This window comes from Phodopus roborovskii, unplaced genomic scaffold (assembly GCF_943737965.1).
Source record: "Phodopus roborovskii unplaced genomic scaffold, PHOROB, whole genome shotgun sequence".
NCBI classification, from domain to species: Eukaryota; Metazoa; Chordata; class Mammalia; order Rodentia; family Cricetidae; genus Phodopus; species Phodopus roborovskii.
This window is the reverse complement of record NW_026125391.1, coordinates 21,966,967-21,990,926: the sequence shown is the minus strand read 5'-3', so window position 1 is coordinate 21,990,926 and position 23,960 is coordinate 21,966,967. Positions and strand designations below refer to the sequence as shown.

Sequence of the window (23,960 nt, the reverse complement as noted above, 5' to 3'; positions counted from 1 at the left end):
TTTACTTCTTGGGCTCAAGTTTTTGTGTGTATAACATGAGAATATTAGTCTCTCTTATGTACTGTAAGTGAGTTAATGCTGAATGTGTAAGCATTTAGATCATGGTAAGCCTTATAGAGGTGTCAGCATCGAGCAGCAGTCACAAAGTAAGAGCCAATAGTAAAGTAGTTAAGGTCCCCCTCCCCCAGTTCCTTCTGACTTTTCCTTAATAAATGCATCTCCACTTTACTTAAGGAAACAAGTAAGTACATACGTAAAGAAGTAACTGATTCAAGTACTTTAAAAGTAAAGACTGCAGTTCGCTGCTCTGCCTTTCCACATCCCACAGGGCTGCTCTCTGCTTTGCTGTTGTTGTTTGCCTCATTTGTCTAAGACACAGGATGGTCAGGGCTTACCCTAGAGTGTCTGATTCAGTGTATTTTAGGTGGGACCTAAATTTGCATTTCAGCAAGGTCACAGGTGACGTTTATGCTGTTGCTTTGAGGACTACAGCCTGAACTACTGCTGTAGTTCACAGAGCCTCTGGGCTCACAAGTATAGCAAATGTAAGTTGGCTCAGCAGCTAAACTGGAGCAATGAGAGGTCAGGTGCTGCCTGGCTTCTTTCCCAGTTAGCTTTTTGGAAAAAGGATTGTTTTTTAATTAATTAATTAATTAATTAATTAATTAATTTATTTATTTATTTATTTATTTATTTATTTTTGTGATGCTGAGAATTATATCCAGGGTCTTATGTAGACTAAGTATACTTTGCCACTGAGCTGTTTTTCAGTCCTGGGTAATATAACAGGTATTTTTTTGTCAGGGTTCTTTGAACCTCCAGTACCCAAATAATGACATGGAGACTGCTTATTTTATTAACTATGGAAGTTTGGCCATAACTTAGACTTTTTCCCAAATATCTCTTAAAACTGAAATTAACTCATTTCTATTAACCTACATTTTGCTGCCACATGGCTCTTTACCTCTCCTCCATTCTGTACGACCAACCCCCTCTGTGTCTGGAAAAATCCTCATGCCTAGATTCATCCCCTGAGTTCCTCTCACTATTGGAAGTCCCACCTAGCTTCTCCTGCCTAGCTATTGGTCATTCAGGTTTTTATTAAAACAGTTAGGTGAGGCAAAGTATAGGCGCATCTTCATGCAGCATTAACAAATACCTGGCAACACCTAGGACCTTCTTTTTGTTTTTAATGTTTTGATTGTCACTGGATTAGCCTAACTAAAAAGGCATCTTGGGCCCAAGATGCCTTTTTAGTTAAGGTCTAAAAAAACCATCATGTTCAACAATGAAGGTTGGCAAGCAGCTTGTAGCTGAAGGGTGTGGTGAGCTTCAGAGAATAAGTGAGAAAAGCCAAGTCTGTCAAGGAAACATGCTTCGAATGGGTAGTCATGCTTAGGCTTTTAGAAAAAGACATAGAAAGAAATGCTTTTTAGAACTCAGAAAATGCTCAACACTGACAGTCTGGCAGTTTGTCAGGGTGGGGCTTTTGAGAAGGAAATAGTTTTCTCCCCACCTCTTTCTGTGTTTTCAGGGAAATCATCTTCTCTGGGGTTTGGGGAATAGATTCCCACCAGATGATTGATAGGGCCAGCTGAGATTAGCTTCATGGGAGAAACAACGGAATGTAATGGCCTAATCTTTAGGGCACATCAGAATATTGTATCTCTCAGGACCAGAGGCCTTCCTTCTTTTTGTTTTTTGTTTTTGTTTTTTTTTTGTTTGTTTGTTTGTTTTGTTTTGTTTTTTGGCCAGGATCCCTAAAGAAGGAAAGTTGTGATTACCAGGTAAATGGGAGTTGGGTCCAAAGCCAACCGTGAGGGAAGGGTCTGTCCTTAGTAGCTTCTGAAACTACTAATTCCCATTTAACTGTCCAACAGTAGAGTCTGGGCTTGGTACGTCAGTGATGGTTCTGACCAGTTAAACACTGTGACCTAGTATACTCTTTGAAAGGAGTTTTCATACAGAACTAGGAATAGATGAGACTGGAGTGCCTGCAGGGAGAGTGGTTAAAGGCCATCTCAGTGATGTAGGCTGTGCTGTGGGGGGAGAGGGGGGAATGAAGAGAATAAAGAAATATTCTGTGACTGCAGTTGACTGGTTCTTATAATGAATCTGACTGAAGATCTGGAGGGGGATGACTTTTCTGGCTTGAATTACTGTTTGAATAGACAGCATGTGAGGAAAAGTGAGGGTGTGTGTTTGAGGGGAGGATCACTTTACACATGCAGGGCTGAGATACCCATTAGTCCCTGGGAGACCACCTGCCTTAAGTAATTGGCTATGGTCTCGGTCTGGTGGCGGTGTGAAGAAGGGCCAAGCCTGGAGATGTGGACTTGGTGTCCTTGCCAGAGATTTGACAGCCGTCCTTTAGCGACTGCTAAGATGTGGGCCCAGCACTTAAGAGGCCCAAAAAGTGAGGCATCTTTATTGTCTCTGAGGCACAGCCATTCCTGCATCTGCTGTTTTGAGAACAGTTCTATCACATTTTGGCCTGATTTTGTTCATCAGATGGTGATGATGATTTTGGAGAGGGTGTTAACTTCATATCCTCCTGGAGTTGACTGGTTCTTACAATGAATCAGACTTAAGATTTGGAGGTGACTTTTTTAGTTTGAATTCCAAGTATTGGGATTACAGGTCTTAGTATTTGAACCACGGTTTCTCTTCCTCTGCAGGTTTTATCAGAGAGAACAAGTATTGAACTTTGGGTTTGTGCCAACATCATACGCCTTTTTAATGACGACAACACAATTCCCTTCATCATACGCTATCGGAAAGAGCTCATTAACAACCTCGATGCTGATTCCTTGAGAGAAGTTCGACAAACCCTAGACGAGCTACGGTAAGAAACCCAAGGGAGGGGTGGATCTCATGTAGGAGACAGAGGATCTGAGCACATGAGGGGAAACGAGAGGAAGCGAGTTACTGTTTGGAGATCCTAGTGCTCTGTTTTTATTAATTGTTGTGATCTAAGTGCAGCACTCTTTTGCCAGAGGAGGTCAGATCTGTTTTTCTCAGTTAGATCATAGAATCTCTGTGCTACATGCATAGTTTGGGAGTGGCTACATGGGACTTGATCATCTTTTTTTTTTTTTTAATTGAAATGATTGGCTATAAAGCAGAATCAGGACTGCTGATAGCAAACTAAAAATGCTGTTCTAAATCTTTAACAGCTTGCATGACACTGTCCTTTTGCTAGTTCACAGTCTCCCAATGGGGAGTTCTTGCCAGTATTGATGGTCTTTAACCTACAATAGAGTGACTTAATTTCACAACTTCATGATGGTCAAAACCATAAGCATTTAATAGAAACTCTACTTTGAATATTTTGAATTTTATTTTATTTTTTATCCTGGGCTGGCAAGATGCTATAGTGACTCTTATAATGGCACTCCCAGTCAGCCATGTGATCATGAAGGGAAATGGTACTCTACAGTGCTGCCAGTGAATTTTTAGGAGCAGGTATTATCTTGGTTTCTTCTTCTATTGCTGAGATAAATACTCCAACAAAAGCAGCTTATGAGAGAAAAGACTTGTTTTGCTCACAGTTCCAGGTTGCAACCCATCACTGAAGGGAAATCAAGGCAGCAGGAACTTGAAGTCAAGAGCCTTGGGTTAATGTATACATATTATAATCAGTTCCTTCATGCTCCCAGTGTACCACTGATGGGCAGATTCTGTAAGAGTAGGCAATGAAATAAGATGGTGAGTATGACATATACAGCCGGATTACACATTCACAATTTAAAAAAATTATTGAAAATTAGAGGAACTGCTGGGCCTGCCCTTCCACTTTGTCCATCTGTATATTGATTCATCCGTACCTATTTCTAGAATCAGCTCCTCTCCATGAAATCCCGGTTCTGTGTCAGGGGAGAATGGTATTTAGGGCTCAGTAAGTGTGCCCCTCCTGAGCAGCATTGCTCCAGTACCAGTGAATGCATTTAATAGTCCACATAGTCAGATGTCCAAGTGGTGTTCTTATAATTTCAGTGCTCAGGAGGGAAAGTAAAAGATGAGTCTGGGGTATCTTGTGGTGGAGAGTAAGAGGGTCAAGTCAAAAGTGTATAGCAGTTAGCTTGAAAGAGTTAATTCTGGCCAAGCCAGTGATAATCTGAGTTGTAAATATGTCACAATGGTGAATTATAACCACTAAGTAAAAAATAAGAAACCATAAGTCTATAGTGACATGAACAAATCAGTGATTCATCTGAAGTTTACTGAGGATAAGATGGTGTCAGAGGGTCCCTACATAAAACATGTGTTGGTTACAAAGGGAAAAAGAGCATGCTTATATCAGAAACCACATGTGTCATCTTCTTCAAATGGTATAGTTCCGTTAGTAATAGGTTTCACCGAAATCTTTTGTCTCTCAATGAGAAATCGTGAGAAGAGCAACCTCACTTGTATGATATTCCTGCCAGGAGGCCTCAGAGTTTAAGTGGAATGTGGCCCAGACTTGAAGACACTACAGGGTAACTGGTAGGAGGCTTTTCTGGGTGTAAGACTTTGAGGAGCCTGGAGAGCCCAGAACATTGCTTCAGCTCAAAGAGACTATGTCTGGAAGCTACCCGTATTCTGGTGGCAGTCCACAGATGCCTTCCCAGCACTGTGGCTGAAACCTGAAAAGGCCTCAGGTCTGCTAGGGAGAGCATAGTGATAGATCAGGTGTAACTACCTGGTACTGATGGTTTTATTATGATTTATACATTGTTCTTTCTTGGAAATGCATACTAAAGTATTTGTGGGTGAAGTTACTATCAACTGAGTCAAAGAAGAAGCAGTTTTGTATTAGTTTTGTTTTGTTTTTTTCTTTTAACTTTCCCTGTACCTTTTCTGTACTGTGAGATAGCCTTGAGAAGAAAGGTTGGACATGTAGGTTGTATATGTTATGGAAGTTTTTAATTTCAGGGCGGTTGCAAAGAAGGTTCATAGTACAATCCAGAAAATTAAGAAGGAGGGGAAGATGTCTGAGTGCTTGCTAAAAGCCTTGTTGAACTGTAAAACATTTGAAGAACTAGAACACGTGGTAAGGAACTTTATCTTTTAATGTGATGCCTGAATGTTTATGATTTGGGGTCTTTTTATCATTAAGGAAGACTACGCCATAAAAACCTAATGCCTCTGTTATTTAATTCCTCAGGGTTTTTATCCTTATGTCATTGCACATTGACTGAATGCCTTTTTGTGTGTATCAGGAACTTGGGTTTACACATACGGTAGTAAATAGTTCTTGCCCTCAAGGAGTTGCTAGTCACATAAGGAAGGAGAAAGAGAGTACAAGCAGGGAATGCAAAGGAGATGGCACAATTGAAGACCAAGACATAAATTCTTCAGCTGTAGTTTGCACAGTTGGTACCTTGGTTACTTGTTGGCTTCATTCACATATGTGTGCTTAGTCAACCACGGGTGGAAAGTATCTGAAGAACACTGTCTTACTGAACAGGCACATCACATGCTTTTTATGTGATCTAACAAGTCTGTACATAGCACTTACATTGTCTTGGTCATGAGTGATCTGGAGATGATTTATGTTTACAGGCGGCAGGGTACATAGGTTTCATGGGTTCTGTGGTGGGGTTATGTTAGAAGCCATGAGCCTGGAAGAATTCACTTCAGGAAGGGTTGTGGCTGAGCATGTCAGGGCTGACCACTGGGGAAACAGTCACTTGAAAATTCAAGTGAGGAGGCAGAAGCTGGAGGACAGGCAGAAAAGAAGGGTTGGGAACTATGAAGGGAAACTTAAAAGGCCTTAGGTCTGCTAGGGAAAGCTTAGTGATAGATGAGGAGGTGATGGTATGTGGACCAGAAGGAAGAAGGCTTGGGAGTGAGGTGATGTGTAGGGAAACTCATCACCCAGATGATGGAGGGTTTAGTAAGTCCAAACAGAGAACTAATTAAGCACATAGAAAATCATGATAATGATGTGATGCTTAATCCCCCCCCCCCCATGGTCTTAGCTAGCTAATATGAGTTCATCTCTGAGAGGAGAGGGCAGACCAGAGAGATGGATGCCTCTGGCATTCTCAGCATGTCCTCTAGCCCTGTAGCCTCCTTTTAATTTTGGCTTTGAAAGCAGATTCATGTGACATGTCCTCTGCCTTTTTTCCCCTAGTCTGCTCCATATAAAACAGGGAGCAAAGGCACCAAAGCCCAGCGAGCGAAACAGTTGGGACTAGAAGGAGCAGCATGGACACTGCTGGAAAACCCGGGGCAGCTCAACCTGTTGTCTTACGTCAGACCTGGTGTTAAAGGTACTGGCTTCCTGTAAGATGTCAGCCCTGCAGCTGCTTAGCTTATAGAATGCAAATATTTACATTAAACATGTTTTCACTAATGACTGTACGACTGTCTACTAATAGCAGGTAAGAGCAGGTGCTTCTCACAGGGCCTGGCTGGCCTTTTCTTCTGATGACCTCTGCACGCTAGTCATTTGCCTGTCATGCCCCTGCCACTTTCCTTCCTTCATTTACAAGTGTATCCTCACAACACACATGTCCTCTTGGTCCTCCTCCTCCTTTTAAAGATTTATTTATTTATGTATATGGGTACTTTGTCTGCATGAACACTGCACACCAGACGAGGGCATCAGGCAGTAGTGAACTTCCATGTGGGTGCTGTGAACTGAACTCAGTACTTCTGGGAGAACAATGCTCTTAACCACTGAGCCATCTCTCCAGCCCCTCCTTGGTCTTTCTGAATGCAATCTTTGGTAAATAGGTCCTGGTTTTGTTATTAATTTTTTAAAATCTTTTAAGATAACTAACTGATTTACTTTTAATTGAAATCCTTCCCTATCCCAAGATTATTAAGATTCTCCTGTTATCTTTCAAAGCTTTTGTTTTATTTCTGATTTTTTTTTTTTTTTTTTTTTTTTTAAAATCATGTAACTTAGATCTCCTCTTCAAAAAGAATTAACACTTGTGGCATGCACCAAGTACAAATTGGAACCTGCTCTTATGTTTCTGTTTCTAAATAAAAAGGGGACTTTTTAAAAGATCTGTTTTCTTTGCTGGTGAGAGAGAATGAGACAGGTCGCAAAAGAAAGATTTAAAAGATTGTTGTTGTTCTTTGGAGCTTGACTATTCAGTCTGTACTTGAATTTGCAGTTTTCTTGCCTCATCTTCAAACTGAAGTTACAGATTTCTCAAAAAACATTGATTCTTTTATGTTTAAGTAATTATTTGTATTAAGATATATACATATATGTATAAAATTGTATGTATGTATGTATACACACACACATACACACACACATAATGTTTTGATATATATGCAGAATTAAGTGATTTTTGTATTCTAAGAAAACTGACCTGAAATAAAACTGTGTGTCGTCTCACACAGCTAGTTTTTTTCTTCTTTTTGTAATAAGAGCACCTAAAATTCCTTTTCTTAGCCAAACTATAGTATGTTATATAATGAGTGAAATCCTCATGCTGTACATTAGATTTCCAGACTTATTTAGCGTACAGCTGGAAGTTAACTCCAACTCTAACTTGTCCTTTCTCCATGCTAGTTCTAGTTTCCCTTTGATTTTTCTGTTGATTTTTCAAACTGGGAGATAGACACGTCAACAGGGGGCAGTCTGTGCTAACAAAATCCATACCGTGTACGTGACTCTAGAGAAGTACAGTGTATCAGCTATATTCCAGAAGATGTGAATTTATGATTTTAAAAATTGAGTATATATGTCTGTAAAGTACAAACTCTCTTCACAGAAACATTGCATTTCAATATGTTTGAGAAAGGACAGTAAAGGATTATTTGAAGTTAGAGATGGATTAAAGAAGTACAATCTAAATTTGTTTAATTTTTAATGCTTATTTATAGTTACATTTTCAATGATTTATTTACATTTAGTTTTTTGAGTTTTGAATTGCTATACTTTGTGTTATTCAGTTACCATTTCACAAAGTCTAATTCCAATTCATTTCTGGGCAGGGTGCTGGGGACTGGACCCAGGTCCCTGTGCACGCCTTTCCTTCTGCAGACAGATCCGGGGCTTTCTTTTGTTGATAACATTTCCTATTTTAATGATAACCAAGCTTGAGTAGCCAAGTCTTGAGCTTCACTGTGGTGGGTGGGGACAGTCTGCCTGCCATGGAGACATTTGCTGCCTGTTGTTCCTTGTGACTGATTCTTTGCCTTCTGTTTCCTATCGTCTTTGGTTCGGTGGTGTCCTTGCTTCCCAGGTATACTGCATTCCTACCAAACAGGCCTGTGATAACCATCTCTCTTTTAAAAAAAAATGCTTTTGTTCGTTGATAGGTCCATCCATATAGACAGTGATCATATCCACCGCAACTCCCCCTCCTCCTTCCACTGGGAACCCCTCAACATGTGCTCATCCCACCTTCATCCCTCTTGTCCCCACCTTTTGGTTTGGTTTGGTACTTTGTTGTTGTTTTTGTTTTGTTGTGTAACTCACTGTGTTCACTGCTGCTGCCTGCTGGAATATTGACTGGCCTTGGTTTGGCCATGTGCAGATTTCCATAACTGCAGTGAGGTCATGTGTGCCGAGGCCATGTCCTGTCCTAGACAGCATTTCACAGCACTCTTCCCTCTCTGCCCCCTTTCCTGTTCTCTGACATTTGTGAGGTAGATATATAGGGTCCATTTAAGGGGAAACACTCCACAGTCATGTACTCTCAACACTTTGATGAGTTAGGAGTCTCTGTGAGCTTCAGTCCACTGCAAAGATGCTTCTCGGGCTGAGTTAAGAGCAGCACTATTCTATGGTGTAAGTATAAATCCTGACCCATATCCCTTTTGATTGTCACATATGGCAATATACGGGATACGTTATCATTGACTCTGGGTAGTGACACTTCTTATCATATTGCTGGCTCAGGGCCAGCATCATCACTCTGGATCTTACAGACACAGTAGGGAAGAACTGTCTCTTGGATTTATTTTAATCTCACATACAAAGAATTATAACTAGTTCCTATATACTGTGTGTTAGGACTTACGCCATATCAAAAGCAACTTCTGGGAAAAAAGAGTTTACTTCAGCTTACAGTTCCAAAGGGATAAGAGTCCATTATGGCAACAGCCATGGCTGCAGGAGCAGTAAGCTGGGAATGAAGCACAACCACAGCCACAAGTGTGAATGGCGCACAGAGCAAACTGAGTGTAGGGCGAGCGAGGCTTTAAACACTCAAGGCCCGTCCCAGTGAGTACTTCTCCAGCAAGGCTGCTGATTTGGGACCAAGGGTTCAAATGGCCGAGCCTGGGGTGTGGGGGGGGGCATTCTCTTTCAAAACACCACATGCTGCTTTTGAAGTTTTGTTTCTGCCTTCTCACTCCCCCTCACTCTGTGCTCTACACATATACATGATCATTCTCAATTTGATTAGTGTTTTTTTCTAAGAAATATTTTAATAATTCCCATTATTTCTCAGAGAAATATTTTTAGAAACCAGACCTTTTGGTTTGGTTTGGTTTAGTTTTTCTCTCTCTCAGGAGAAGACATTTCTTATTCGTTACAGACTTAAGAACTTGATATGAATGAAAACCTATACTGTACCACAAATGGGCTTTGTCCTGGAATCCAAGCATCTTTGTGTTGATGGGCCTGATGGTTCTTCTGGTGCTGTGAGAAGGCCCAAGTACAGATAAAGTACAAAAAAATGCCAGCTTTTCAATTTCTTTTTACAGTCACAGTTGTTATTCCAAAATGTCTCTGCTTATGCCACTGTATAGGTTTTTATTATTTAATTTTCTGGCTCACTGTTCATTCTTTGTCAAATTTTACTGAAATACTCATCTTGGAGCAACCAGGAGTGGGGCTTTTCCAACATGCAGGCATCTTTTCCAGTCTTTCTGACTAGAGCAAACAGACATGCAATATGAAAAGCCTGCCCAAATGACTGGTAATTTCTACCTCCTTCTGAGAACCACTCCTCCAGAGAGGTAACTCGGGGACTTTCCCTAGCAGTGGCTTTTAAAAGGCTTTTGTCAGAGTCATCTGCGATGCCCCCATCGTCTAAGAATCTGCATCCTTGACCCAAGGACAGTCCTTAGACCAGCATCATTTTAATTATGAAGATACACTGAGTGTGTAAGACTTTCAAATGGTGTTCCCCTGTGTGCACTTCCTTTCTGTTTGCTGCTCTCAGTAATGGTCTCAGTAGGCTGCTTTTCCTACCAAGTGATCGCCCTGCTGTTGTAATTTCTCTGTGCAGTGATGCTCTGAGGTGCGTGGGGCTCCAGGGCTTAGTGCATAGTGAATAAATGGCTTTCTTAGCTCAAGAGCCATCCAGGGAGAATAGTAGCGCATGAATGCATCCCGTGTTCTAAAGCCTTGGCATATACAGGTTTCCATGTTGTAAAAGTCATCTGTCTTGGAATTTTTCCTCATATGGAGATTCTTTTCATATGTAAATACAATTCATTTTAATTCGTGTTTCTTTAAAGTAAAGTACTTCTTCAGTAGTTGCCATAAATGATTATAACGTAACTGCATAGGTATTTTTATCTTTTTTAATTATGCCATAATAAGCTTGTTGCCCTGTTCTCTTTGGTTTTTCTACCTTTTACTCATGAAAACTGTGTTCACAGAAAAACATACACATGATACTCAGTGCTTCTGTAATTTAAAATGCAAATAGAACAATGAAGACAAGAGAAATGAAGGGACACAATGCAAATACTCTCTGTTAGCGTATGAGTCGGTACCACAGGGGCCTTGCTGTGTCCGGATTGGAGCTGTGAATTAACGAGTGTAAAGTACTTACAGCTATTTCACAGACTGCCTGTAGACATTTCACTGTGAAGATGAATGTCTAGTATTGTCTTTATGAGATTTGAGAAATTCAAGTGGGTCACTTACAACCTGGAAATGCCTCTTGCTCAAATAGCATTAATAAAATTTCTTGAAAGGGCAAATTTTTGTAACCCATAAAATCCCATATCTTGCGATATGATCAATGAATACATGTTTCTTACAACATTTAATCTTTGTAATAACATGAGAGAAATAATGATTACCCCGTATTTATGGAAAACTGAGGCAGAGAAAGCAAATAACCTGTTCCAGGTCCCAGAATTATTACATGGTGGAGCCAAGAGTCAGCCAACTGAGTCCAAAGCTGTGTGTTCACCAGTGTGTGTGGCAGGTTAAGAAAAGGCATGCATACTGCCTCTGGAGGCATGTTTTCTTTGGGCATGGATGTGAGCCATTCCCATGCTGTTCTGGTAATTTAAGATTTTGTATTAATTGGAATTTAGTTTGATATGTTTAACTACAGCCAATCTTATACTTCCTGCTTGTGGTCTCCTTCTTCCTCCTAAAGGCCTTTCTGAGCTCAAGGATATCGAAACAGGAGTACAGCACATTTTAGCAGACATGATTGCTAAAGACAAAGATACGCTTGACTTCATTCGGGACTTGTAAGTAGGTTTTTTTTTGTTTTTTGTTTTTTTTTTTTTTTTTATTTTTTATTTTTTATTTTTTGTGGCTTTCCGTTTTGTGGGACTCATTCTATTAAGGTCCCATGGTTAGTGTTAACCCAGTGTTGATTTAAAACTTTTTTTTTTTAAAGTAGAATTTTTTATTCAAGCAACAGAACCCTAGTATGTAAAGTAGTTAAAGTTGTTCTAATTGGGTTATGGGAAATGGACCATTTTAGGTCCAACACCATCATGAGGTGCTGCCCACATCTGTGGTAGATCTTCCCCAATCCTTCTTTGGCAGTACCTTCACAGGCATGCTAGTGTCCTGGGCATGTCTCACTAATCTCTGCGCATTTCTGAATCTAGTTAAATTGATAAAGCCAATCACTGTGCCTGTGCTTGGGTTCCCTTGACATTGTGTGGTAGTAGTTATGGATGAAAATACTGATCCCACATGCACTTTAGCTCTTGGAGAGAACAGCGAGGCCTAGGCATCACAGGCTAGTTTTATGAGGTTAAGAGCCTGATTGGAATTACAGTTTTTATCTCATGTAAAAGAGACATTAAGCCAAGTGTGGTGGCACAAGTCTTTAATCCCAGCAATGGGGAGGCAGAGGCAGGAAGAGATGAAAGAGAGGGTGGGGCAGGGGTACAGACATTAATTTAAAGCCCCTGCCTGCCTGCCTCCCTCCTTTGTCTCCCTCTGTCTCCCTCCCTGCCTCCCTCCCAGTTTTGTAGTTTTGGTTGTTAGTCTACCCCTTAACAGCTGAGCCATCTCTCTGATCCAGTGGTTCTCAACCTTTTTAATGCTGTGACCCCCTAATACAATTCCTCATGTTGCGGTGACCCCCAACCATAACATTATTTAATTGCTACTTCACACCTGTAATTTTGCTACTGCTGTGAATCGTAATGTGAATATATGATATGCAGCCCCAAAGGGTTGAGACCCACAGGCGGAGAACTACTGCTTAGCCCAGAGTACCAGTTTTACAAATTGTCCTGGTACTCCTTTTGCCTTTTCATTCTTTCTTTCTTTTTTATTTATTACTTATTTATTATGTATACAGTGTTCTGCCTGCATGTATGCCTAAAGGCCAGAAGAGATCATGAGATCTCATTATAGATGGTTGTGATCCACTGTGTGGTTACTGGGAATTGAACTCAGGAACTCCAGAAGAGCCTGTAATGCTCCTAACCTTTGAGCCATCTCTCCAACCCTTAAAATATTTTTTCATTTTTTTTTTTTTTTTTTTTTTGAGACAGGGTTTCTCTGTGTAGCCCTGGCTGTCCTGGAGCTTACTCTGCAGGTCAGCCTGGCCTCAAACTCACAGAGAATCTGCCTGCCTCTGCCTCCCAAGTGCTGGGATTAAAGGGGAGTGCATTACCACTACCCAGCTGCTTTTGCCCTTTCTTTTTCCCTTTAAATTGATTATGACTACCTGATTGATTAGAGAAGGGTGACTAGATGATTGGTTTGATTCCTACCCGTGATTTCAGTCTTTTGTGTTCATGGGTAACAAACTCAGGTATTTTGGATGTTTGTGTTGATGTGTAAATTGATCTTTAGGGTATATGTTAGTATGATTGTTTATTCTGAGGCAGGATTTCTGTGTGTAGCCCTAATTGCCCTGGAGCTTGCTGTGTAGACTAGGCTGGCTTCTAATCATAACTCATAGAGACCCCCCTGTGTTGGGATTAAAGGTGCCCAGTTGGCAGAGTTCTTTTGATTGGGTAGGAATGCCAGTTTCTTATTTGGACATCTTTAACCAAATTTCATTTGGTAATGGTTTAATTTTTTTTTCTTTCCTTCATTTCATATAAATTTGTAAAATGTAAAGCACACATAAATAAATGTTTGTTTTTTAATATTTGTGTATCTGATCAGGTGCCAACATAGATATATTTGTATTCAGTCATCTCTTGCAAAAGTATCCTCAAAAAAAGTAAATGAGAAAGACGTTGATAAGTTCCAACTTTACCAGAACTTTTCCTGCAACATAAGAAATATCCACCATCATCAGGTAATTAAGAACATCGCCTCTGATAGTAGTAATAATGATAATATTTCATTAAGAATTTAGATGTTTTATGCCAAATTTTTTATTACTAGTGTGTATAAAACTTGTAAATATTGTCTGTCATATTTTCCTGACTTCACAAATGAAGAACCGATGACCCTGAGAAGTTAGTGACACTGAAAACTGTTGGTGGAGTTGACTTGCTTCTGCCTGGTGAGGTCCCTTAGACCCTGCTTTCAGAGCGCTTAGGTGTGAGCACAAATCATTCCCAAGACAATTACAGTCCAAAACCTGATTGAGAATACAGTGTGTATGTTCTCATTTGGTTTTATGAGACACAATCATCATATCTCAGGCTTCTAATTTCATTTTTCAGCTTATCCACCTAAACATCTATTTATGTATTTTACTAAATGTGGCAATAGGCTGTGTACTGTGCAGAATGCAATTTAAATAGCACAGTGGCAGGAGAGGCGTCACAAATGAAAATTACAATAGCACTGGGTTTTCTGTTTACATAACTAGTTACCATAACCAGTCTTCTTTACTTCTTTATATAACTTTGAGCTATCGTTTACTGTTTTTGTTTTTGTTTTTTTAATCATTCCAGCCTTAACAACACTAATATTTCATGCGGAGTCAGGCTCCCATAGATTTTATTTTTCTGGGGAATCATAATTCATTTCTCATTTTAAATTTAACTGTAGTTAAATGTCCACAGTACGAAATGTGTCCTCTTCACCATGTATAGTGACTTGCAGTGCTGTGAACCGGCCGTCCCAAAGTTTGAATGCTGTTTTTTATTTGAGAAATCTGATAACCACTCTAATTCTCTGTGTCCTGTGAATGCTAAAGGTGTCCTATGTTACTTCATTTCATTTGTTCTTCATTGGTTTTATGGTTCTTTTGAGAGGCAAGGGGGTGGCTTGAATTTGAAGGCTGCCAGGATTCTCCCAAGGTGAAAGTCCTCATTAATCATTTTAAAATGTATTTTCCCCTATCTACATTTTACAGCCTGTGTAGAGGGGCTAATGAAACATGTTAGAATTCTTTACCTTTGTGTGATAATTATTTGATTATTACAATGTAATTTTCAAAAAAAAAAAAAGTTGTACAAACATGAAACTCGCCTTTTTCTCACTGTAACATGACATGAGTTTTCATCTCACAAATACTTGAGTATTTACATTGTGATGGGGTTTGGAGTATAGAGATGACATGCCACACTGCCTTTGAAGATTTGGAAAAGTTCAGTATTATTTTAAATGCTTTTTAATTTTTATGTGTATAAATATTTTGACTGCATATATGTGTGTGCACCACATGACATGCCTGTTTGCCAGAATAGGACACTGGATTCTCTGGAACTGGAGTTTACAGATGGTTGTGAGCCTGCATGTGGGGGCTAGGAACCAAACTCTGGTTCTCTGTAAGAGCTGCACATGCTTTTAACCACTGAGTCATCTCTCCAGCCCCTGTTCCTTTTTGTCTAACATTGCTTCTTTGACTTTTTTTGTGCATTGAATCTGTCATAGGTGATGAAACACATAATTTGTAAAGTTTAGGTGCAATGGGGCTCTCTCTATTTAGTTATAAACTACAAAAATAGTATAATAAAATAATGATTTGTAATGCTACCCACAGTGAGGACTGAGGACATAGTTCTGGTAAAAGTGGTTGCCTAGAGTGTGGAAGGCTTTGCCTTCTTCCAGTCCTTATTATACATAGACACACAGACACGCACAGACACACACACACCAGTGACCACATACATTTACTAAAATTCATTTTGCAGAAATGACTTTGGTATTATATTTTGTCTGTGTGTGTGTCTCTGTGTATATATACATTTAAACATTTCATTTCATCCATGTCATAGCTGAGTCTGAGTTAGTGAATGAATTTACATTCATAATTGATACAGTCTTCTGGAGATGACAGCACTCAAGCCTGAGAAAGCAGAGTAGTTTTAGCATGTTAGTTTGAAAAACAGTCTGGTGTTTAAGAACTTTTTAGGGTCTTGTGTGCCTGAGAAGTGCTACTGGTTACAGATAGTTTCTAGTCTCTGAGGTAGTGAACCATACTTTTTTATCTTCCATGTAACTATGTCCTCATATAATCCCATTGACCCACTTCCTCTGATGATTTTAGTCTCTCTTCCTTACTGTTATTTTCTATAGTCATTCTGCCTTATCCCACTACATAGCTGTAGCTTCAGTCTCTTCCTCAGTTTCTGATTGCTATGTTTAAGAAAATATGTTCAACTCTCAGTTTGTTGAATGCTCAACAGGAAGGATTGATGGATTTTATTGGATGTTTCTGATTCTATTGAGATGGCCATGAGCTCTTTCTAGTCAATTGACATAAGTTAATATATCACTTGATTTTAGGGCCTGTGCCTATGTATGTTTGTGCATGTGCACATGCACATGCCTGCTTGGTGCAGGCAGTAGGATCCCTTGGAGATAGAGTTAGAGGCAGTTGTGAGCTGCCTGATATGAGGGTTGGGAACCCAGCTCAAGTCCTCCGGAATAGCATCACTGAGCCATCTCTGCAGCCTCTCATCTTAGCTTTTGAGATAAGGTCTCTCACTGAACATGGAGCACATTGGTTTGGCTAGGCCGGCTCTCTAATAAGGTCCAGGATCTTGCCTGACTCTGCCACCCTGGTGCTGTCATTACAGGCACAAACTGCCTTTATGTGGATTTGGGAGATCTTAACTTAAGTTCTCATGCTTATGTGGCAAACACTTTTCCAACTGACTTATTTTCCAGCCCTTGTTGTGATTTTCTTTATGAGAGAGATGTGCTGCTGGAAGTACAAATTGTTGTTAATATATTCCTTTGTAAATAAAACATAAAAATGATACTGTTCTTGGTTAGATAGGTGCTTAGTTTGTTTCATAAATATAGAGTGGCTAAGTTTATCATCATTTTATTGATTATCAGTCTTTGCCATATGTTTATGTCAGATTCTGGCCATTAACCGTGGAGAGAACTTGAAAATACTGACAGTCAAGGTCAACATTTCTGATGGAGTGAAGAATGAATTCTGTAGGTGGTGCATACAAAACAGGTCTGTTTATGGCTATCTATAAATTTTGCTCTCTAAAATACCATACTGATATTATTGTATATAGATATGAAAGGTTGTATACTATATTAAAAAACAAGTGATAACAATGTATATTATCTCCATTTTACATCAAAAAAATAAGTTTGGGGCAGAGAAATTGCTGAGTGGGTAATGGTATTTGCTGCCAGAGTTTGGTCCCTAGTAGGAGATTACCAACTCCTACAAGTTGTCCTCTGTCTAATAAATTAATATTTAAATAAATAAGTATGTCTGAGACATATACCTAAATAGAAAATAATCCATGAAGAGGCTAAGAGATTATTAGTGATGATTGTCTTTGAGGAGAGGACTTTTAGTTCAGTATAGTTATTTACTTTATAAAGTGGTCATTGACAAAACATGGATACGATTCTAGTTCTGTAATTATTATGGAGTTGAAAAATCCCTGTTGCTTACTGAACACACAACTAAAGGTGTAAGAATAAAAGTAGCTGCAAGAAAAGAAAAAAGAATGCTCAAGAAAATTCACAGTAGATGATGCTGTAGAAGGTTGTGTTGGCCTTAACTGGCTTCTCAGAAAGTCTACATTGTGAACCCTAGCACCAACATGTGGCACTGCCTCAAAGAGAGCCCAGGTAGGTTCCTGGGAAGGTATGTAGGGAAACCTTGTTATTGTGGAATAACAGTTCCTCACATCTTACAGCCCTGAAAACCCTCCACTGACAAGATGTGGAGGCAGAAACAGCAGTACTGATGGTTCTGACAGTGTAGCCCTCAGCTAGTATGTGGGTTTTTAACAACAAAAACTTAATAGGGAAAATAAAACTTTTCAAGTAGTAAACTCTTAAAAAATTAGCATAAAGGAAATATTTTCATATAGTTTTGCTATATTTCAAACTTTTATTGAAGAAAAATATTAATAAATTTGGTGCAGCCTAAGTGCACAGTATTCAGAGTGTGGAGTCATGTCCTTTACCTCCACCATCACTTGGTGCTTGCTGACTCACCCACAGTGCCATGTGAGTGAGTGACCTGTACAAGCACCCTGTATGGTCTGTCTCTGTACCATGCTCTTGCTGTGCCTGTTCTGTGTCTGAGTGTGTTCACGTCTATAAACCCCATTTTGTTATACTTGATGTAGTATATAGTGTAGTGACAAACTGTACAGGCTCACAGTCTGCAAGCAATAGCCTGTCCATATAGGCTCACATAGGCACTCTCTGTGAGGTTTCCGCGATGACATCATTACTTAATATAGTCTTCTGTATTATTAAGTGATGTATAAAGTACCTTGCTATGCCGTTTGAATGTCTTTCCTTGTGAAAAAACAAATTAACAAAAATGTTACCTATATATCATGTCCAATGTATTTTATCTGCTAAAACTTAAAACACTAAAATTTGAAATACTATGTAATTTATATCATATTGCAGTACAATTGAACAAATTATATGTGATTTATCTAAAATACTTTGTATATTAAGGCTATTGAAATAATGATTAAACTTTTACCAGATGTGTTTTAAATAGTGTTTTAAAATTAAACTTCTCATCTGTTATTAGAACCTTTGAAGATGCAGCTCTGTTTGTATAGCTTTTTGTCTTTTAGTTTAAATTCTGCGTCATGTGTTTGAGCCTCACAGCAGCCTATTTGATTGCTACAGAAGATTTTATAGCTCTCATTTGGTTGAGAGGGCTAACGCAAACACATAAAGTGACTCACATTGCTGGATTTTGTATATGCTGATTACAAGCCCCCTTGGGAGAACTTGCCGGGAAATCTACTTGAAGAGTTAGATCAGATGTTCCCTAGGAGTCAGCACTGTCCTCCAGGATCATTCTAATGTCAGCTTGATGGAAGCCAGTTTGCTTACAACCAGTTCCACCAAAGATCAGCTTGCTGAGTCTTCCAGTGATGCAATGAGAGCAGCCATCAAGTAAAGGAGGAGTCTGTGTTGGTAGATAAGGTGCTTGAGCAGTGAGCAGTGATGCTGTAGCCATTCTGTGCAGCTATTTTGCAAACATGAAGATAGAGCTAAAGTTGAAATGGAAACATGCAAGGTGAAAAAGACAGTTTGTTGGCACTCAGGATGGTGAGGCCAAAGGATTGTGAGTTTGTGGCCAGCGTATAGAATGAGGCCTTGTTTCAAAAAGCAAAACCAAACCAAACCAAACTAAGCACCATCCCCAGACCAAACCCCAAACAATCCAAAGATGATTTGTAGTAACCATTTATAATAGAACCTCAGTAGTGATGAGTCATCTGCTTATGTGCATAGAAGAAAGTATCTGAGAAAGTGATAAATGGTTTACTCCTTAGCTCTCGTGTGAGATTTTTAGTGTTCCTTCTTACGCTTTTCTGTATAATTATCATTTTTGTTTTTTAAATAATACATTTTATTTATTTTATTTGTTGGTAATGTCTTATATTTAAACAATAATGTATTTTGTTCATATTCACCCATATTATCTCCCTTCAGCTCCCTCTAGTGTCTTCTACTCCATCTCCCTCCTAATTTCATGGCCTCCTTTGTTATTGTTGTTGTTATTAGTAACCCTCTGGGCCAAACTCGTGCTCTGCATATGAACATGGGTGTTCCATTGGCATATGGGACCATCCATTGGCATATGGACAATCTACCAGTGACATCTTAAAGGAAAGCGATTGCCTCTCCCTTACAATCATCCACCTCATCATGCCCAGAAGCCAGCATTCCACAGCACTCCTCATCTCTGAGCCTTTACTTTTCTGCAATGCTCTCTGAACCTCGAGTGGGGAGTGGGGAGTCCTTATGGGTCGACCCACCTATAGCTGAGCAGTCATAGTTGCTTCACTTCGCACTGCGACACGTTTTGAATCTTTACATGTTCTGAATCTTTGCATTTGCCGCTCCCCACTGCAAAAAGAAGCTTCTTTAACCAAAGTTAGGAGTAACACATGAGTGTAAATATGTAATTGGAAGGCAGTTTGGCATCGTGGTCATTTAATGTAATAGCATTAGTTTCCTCTCTGGGGCCCATGATCTCCTTAATCATAGACTGGATCCAGACATGAAAGATTTTCTTACATTTTCATTTTCATTCAGTGCTAGAATTTTTTTTTCCCCTTCTTGATTCCTTTGGTGATTGAGTTATTCAGTGATGTATTGTTTAGTCTTCAGGAGTTTGTACTCTGTCGTTTCTACTGCTGCTGTTAGGTAGTTCTTTTCGATTGTGGTCAGGTAGAGTGCAGTGTTATTTCAGTTTTCTTGTGCTTTATGAGAATTGCTTTTGTTCTGTTGAACATGGCCAGTTTTAGAGATCACATTTACCGCAGTAGAGAATTATTTAGAAAGAACCAAGAGCGGAGTCTGGAGATGAAGGCAGCTTAGACTCGGGAAGTCGTAGCTGGATTTGAGAATTCTACAGAATCTGCAAGGTACCTAATTAAATGGTTGATGGATTGGCTGTTCAGAATTGAGACATTTTTATCACTTGAATAGGCTCTGAGACCGTGTAAGCACTGTGATACATATACAATGGAAATACACCCATGGCCTATTCATTGGGAGAAGAACAGAGTGCTCTAAGCTATGGGAGGATCTTGTGGCTTGAAAGCTCCACCAGGAAATGTGGCTTTACAATGTCAGGGAATACAAATGTCTGCCTATTTTGGAAAACAGTGGTAAAACTTTGGAGCTTAAAGGGAGCTGCCCTTGTAGGCAGTAGACAGTGGATGTATTCATTAAACAAGATGTCGCTGTTAGTCTTCTAGAGTCTAAGCACTGTTTTCCTAGCATTGGTGTCTCACGATTCAGAAATATGTTCTTCTATCTAGCCAACCTCCATTGCATGATGTGTGAGACCCTTCATGATCACTACCATACTTTTAGCCTCATCTTCCCAATTTGGATGGCCTAGCATTAATCACTTGGATGGCCTAGCATTAAGAGCTTGTTTGTGTATAGGTAAGGGCACTTGTCTCAGATTTTACTTTTAGCTAATATAGTGTATTGCCCTCATCCATACTTTTGGATGTTCTATATGTTTGCCTTTTTAGTTTCCATTTTTTCACTTTTTTTTTTTGCTATACATTGTATACACATTGTATATATGTTTATTTTGTCTTGAGACTGGATCCCATATGGTTCAGGTAGGTTCAGGTAGGTTCAGGAAGCTTTCTTTGTGATGGTGTGTGAATGAGGGGAAGGCTAGCTATAGATGATAAAGAAAAAACAGAGACAGAAAAAAAGTCAAGAGGGCAGATCAGTCAATACTGAAATGCCACAAGTATATTGTTCACCACTCTCATATACCTTATCCAAAAAGGGGAACATGGTATCATGAATACAGAATAAACAAACTTTTCTTCCTCACTTATTCTAAGGGTTCAGTAACCACACCTTAGCTTCAACTTCTTGTTCCCTAGCCTTGAGGATCAGGAATCACACCTCAGATTCAGGTTGTTATTTAGAATGAGACAGATAAATACCCTAGTGTAGCCATATCTTTGAACTTTAGGTCTTATGACTTGGTGAGGACAGTTTTGAACTCTCTGTTCTTGTGGAAAGATGGAGTGCAGCCATCTTTATGGGCACCAACAGGTAGGCTCACTATGTAGCTGAGGCTATCCCTTGAACTCCTAGTTTTCTTGCCCCCAAGCTTCCAAGCATTAGAATAGTAAGTGTATTCTGCCATGCCAGGCTAAAACACTTGTCTTCTTGAAAGCAGTGTGCTGCTCCTGCATCACTGTAACCAAAACACATGGCAGAAACAACTGATGAGGAGAATGGCTTATTTTGGGGTCAGGCATCAGGGACTGTCCTTCCATTGGGGCAGAAACACTGCATGCGATGGCAGAGGAGCAAGAGTTAGTCTCATGGCCTCAGACCAGGGGGCAGAGAGTAGGCATGGAACAGGGGGAAATACCACAGTCAAAAGTCTACCAAGTGACTCTACTTCCTGAAGGTTCCACAGCCTGCAGAGCAGTGCCCAAACCTTGGAAGCAAAAATGCTGGGGAAAAAAATGAGTCTATTGGGGGCATTCTAGGTTTAGTAACATGGGACTTATGTCTAATTCTTGGCCTTTCCTTCCCACCTCTCATATAAGGAGGACTGTGGGGAGTAACAGATTTGGATAGAAAGAATGGTGTATTATATGTCTTGCCTAAAAGCACATTTGTTTAAACTGGAACATGGAAGACATGCTGCTGACCTAACATCCTTTGGAAAAGATTCAGTTTTTTGCTATTGGGTGACTTTAATGTGTGCTCTCTGAAGTTTCATTTCCTGTCTAAGTTATAGAGAGGTATATGTAAGGTACATTAGCTTTATTAAAAATCTATTCATACTTTACTAGTGGCTTCTGCGGAAGAGGGTGTTGAAAGGCAAATGCAGAAATGCTGGATGTGGATGGAAACATGGAACCTGTGGGCAGGTGGTGTGGCCCAGGCAGGATGTCAGTTGTCAGCAGTACCCTGATGAGGGTTCAAGAAAAGGTGCCACAAAGTTGGAGATGCTCCCCGGATTTTTTTTTTTTTTTTTTTTTTTTTTTTTGAGTTTTGAGCTAAAGTAAGAAGGCTTTATTTTTCTTTTGAGTGTATTTCAGCAGACTTCACTGTGAGGGGTGTATGTTTTTTTAGAGTGTGCTTTTTCATTGTGTCAAGCTTTTGGACAGCACTCCCACTGTCCCTTTTTTCTTTTCTTCTGAGGATATGAGAGGTGGGGAAGAAGGCAGCAGGAACCCTCCTGTCAGTGACACAAGCATCTTGACCAGTGTATTGTGCAATAGCTGTCAAAGCAGACTGTGTAAGAGGTGAAGTCAAGATCCCAGACACGGGTGAGAGCAGGATCCACTTAGGACAGATACTTGAGTTTTAGAGGAAGAGCCTCATGTTGAGTTGCACTGGCTCTTTGCTAAGTTTGAGATCTGTAAGCTTTAAGTCAAAGTGTGCTAAGAAAAGGAGTGCCTAGGAGCAAGGTTCATCCAGGTTCTCTGTGCAGCCTCTTTCACTCTCTTGGGAGAGGGAAGGCAATGGGAAAGGCTGCCACAACAAAACACTAGAGACTGGGTGGCGTGAGCCACAAAAAATATTTCTTCACAGTCGTGGAAGTGGGGGAGGAGAAGATCACGTTGCTAACAGTTCAGACCCCTCGTGGGACTGTCTTCTTCAACTTTCTCCTGCCACAGTGGATAGGGAGTCAGGGCAGGTCTACTGTATGACTATTGCCAGTGTTCTCTGGAGCCCCTTCCGTAGATGTCTCCCAGGAGGGGCTAGGACTTCCACAAGTGGATTGGGGAAGGGCGAAACTCAGTCTCTGGGGCTGTAAGGATTTTGTTTTGGTGTCTTTTAGCTGTCTCACGAGTTTAGCCTTCCCCAGTAGTATTTGGAGAGGACAGTCACAACAAATTTGAAGGCGGTATAATTTGTATAGTGAATTCTAGGGCATTTAGTGCTATACACAGAGAGATCTCAGGAAATCAAAACAAACCCCTCCAAACAAAGCAGCAGTCTCCCCCCTCAAGAAATGCTCCCCTCCACATGTCACATGGTACCTTTCAGACACCACAGCCTCAGGACAACCTCTCCCGGATTACCTGTCTGTGGTTTTGGTAAAGGTTCTCCCTGTCCCCCAGGTGCCCTCTTCTGGTGACCATTCATGGTCTCTTCATGAGCTTTTCCTTCTTACAGGTGGAGGCCACGTGGCTTTGCCCGGCCAGAGTTAATGCAGATCTTACGTAATTCATTGGATGACTCCTTTAAACGCCTTATTGTTCCTCTCCTCTGTAGAGAGTTCAGGTATGTATCCTGTGTAATTTTGTGCACTGTTTACCATTGGGCATGGTCTTCCTTGTTAACAAGAACAAGCCAAAGAGTGTAGTCAAACCAGGCCTTCAGTGTGAGCCTTGGTTTTAATCTGTAGATTCCTTCTCATACGTAGATCTCACAGCATTCTTCTGGTGATACACTGTCTAGTCCTGAACCCATAATGTCCACACCCCTTCCAACTAGGCATTGCTGATGTTGCATTTCAGCAACCAAGCCAAACATGATTTTATTGGTTAGAGATCTGGCTTGGGAAAGACAAACTGAGAAGTTAATGGAGTGGCTACTTAGAAGCAATTTCTGGAGGTAACAGAGCCAAAGAAAGCATAAGGAGCTTGTGAAGAGCAAGACGATCGATCTTACTGCTCTGAGGAGAGAGCAGTTTTGCATGTTCATCACCCAGCAGGAATTGTCTGGATGAGCAGTGACAAAGCACTGAGGAGGTGACTGAAGAAACCGTGCCAGCGTGCTCATGGGAGTGAGCCAAGAAGATGAGTCTGGCCCTGGCAGAGCCTCACTTTCTCTCCTGCTTTTCTCTAACTGTTGTCTTGGTTGTTAAGTTCCATACTGCATGGCTTCTCTCACGTGGTCCTTAATGTGTACTGTAGATCAGTGCATCCTTATCCTCACTTTTTTGGAAGCCTCAGCCAGGCTTCCT

At 40.3% G+C, this 23,960-nt stretch overlaps 1 protein-coding gene across 3 annotated transcripts in view; it reads left to right on the top strand.

Moving 5' to 3' along the window:
* The window catches only part of Srbd1 (S1 RNA binding domain 1), a 161,949-nt gene that overhangs the window by 14,382 nt on the left and 123,607 nt on the right, over window positions 1-23,960 (top strand). For all 3 annotated transcript variants that reach the window (XM_051175197.1, XM_051175195.1, XM_051175196.1), the window contains exons 5-11: window positions 2,679-2,845; window positions 4,915-5,032; window positions 6,119-6,257; window positions 11,301-11,397; window positions 13,289-13,424; window positions 16,393-16,496; window positions 23,168-23,275. In XM_051175197.1, coding sequence (XP_051031154.1) covers window positions 2,679-2,845; window positions 4,915-5,032; window positions 6,119-6,257; window positions 11,301-11,397; window positions 13,289-13,424; window positions 16,393-16,496; window positions 23,168-23,275 — 869 coding nt within the window. The remainder of the gene's footprint in view (window positions 1-2,678; window positions 2,846-4,914; window positions 5,033-6,118; window positions 6,258-11,300; window positions 11,398-13,288; window positions 13,425-16,392; window positions 16,497-23,167; window positions 23,276-23,960) is intronic.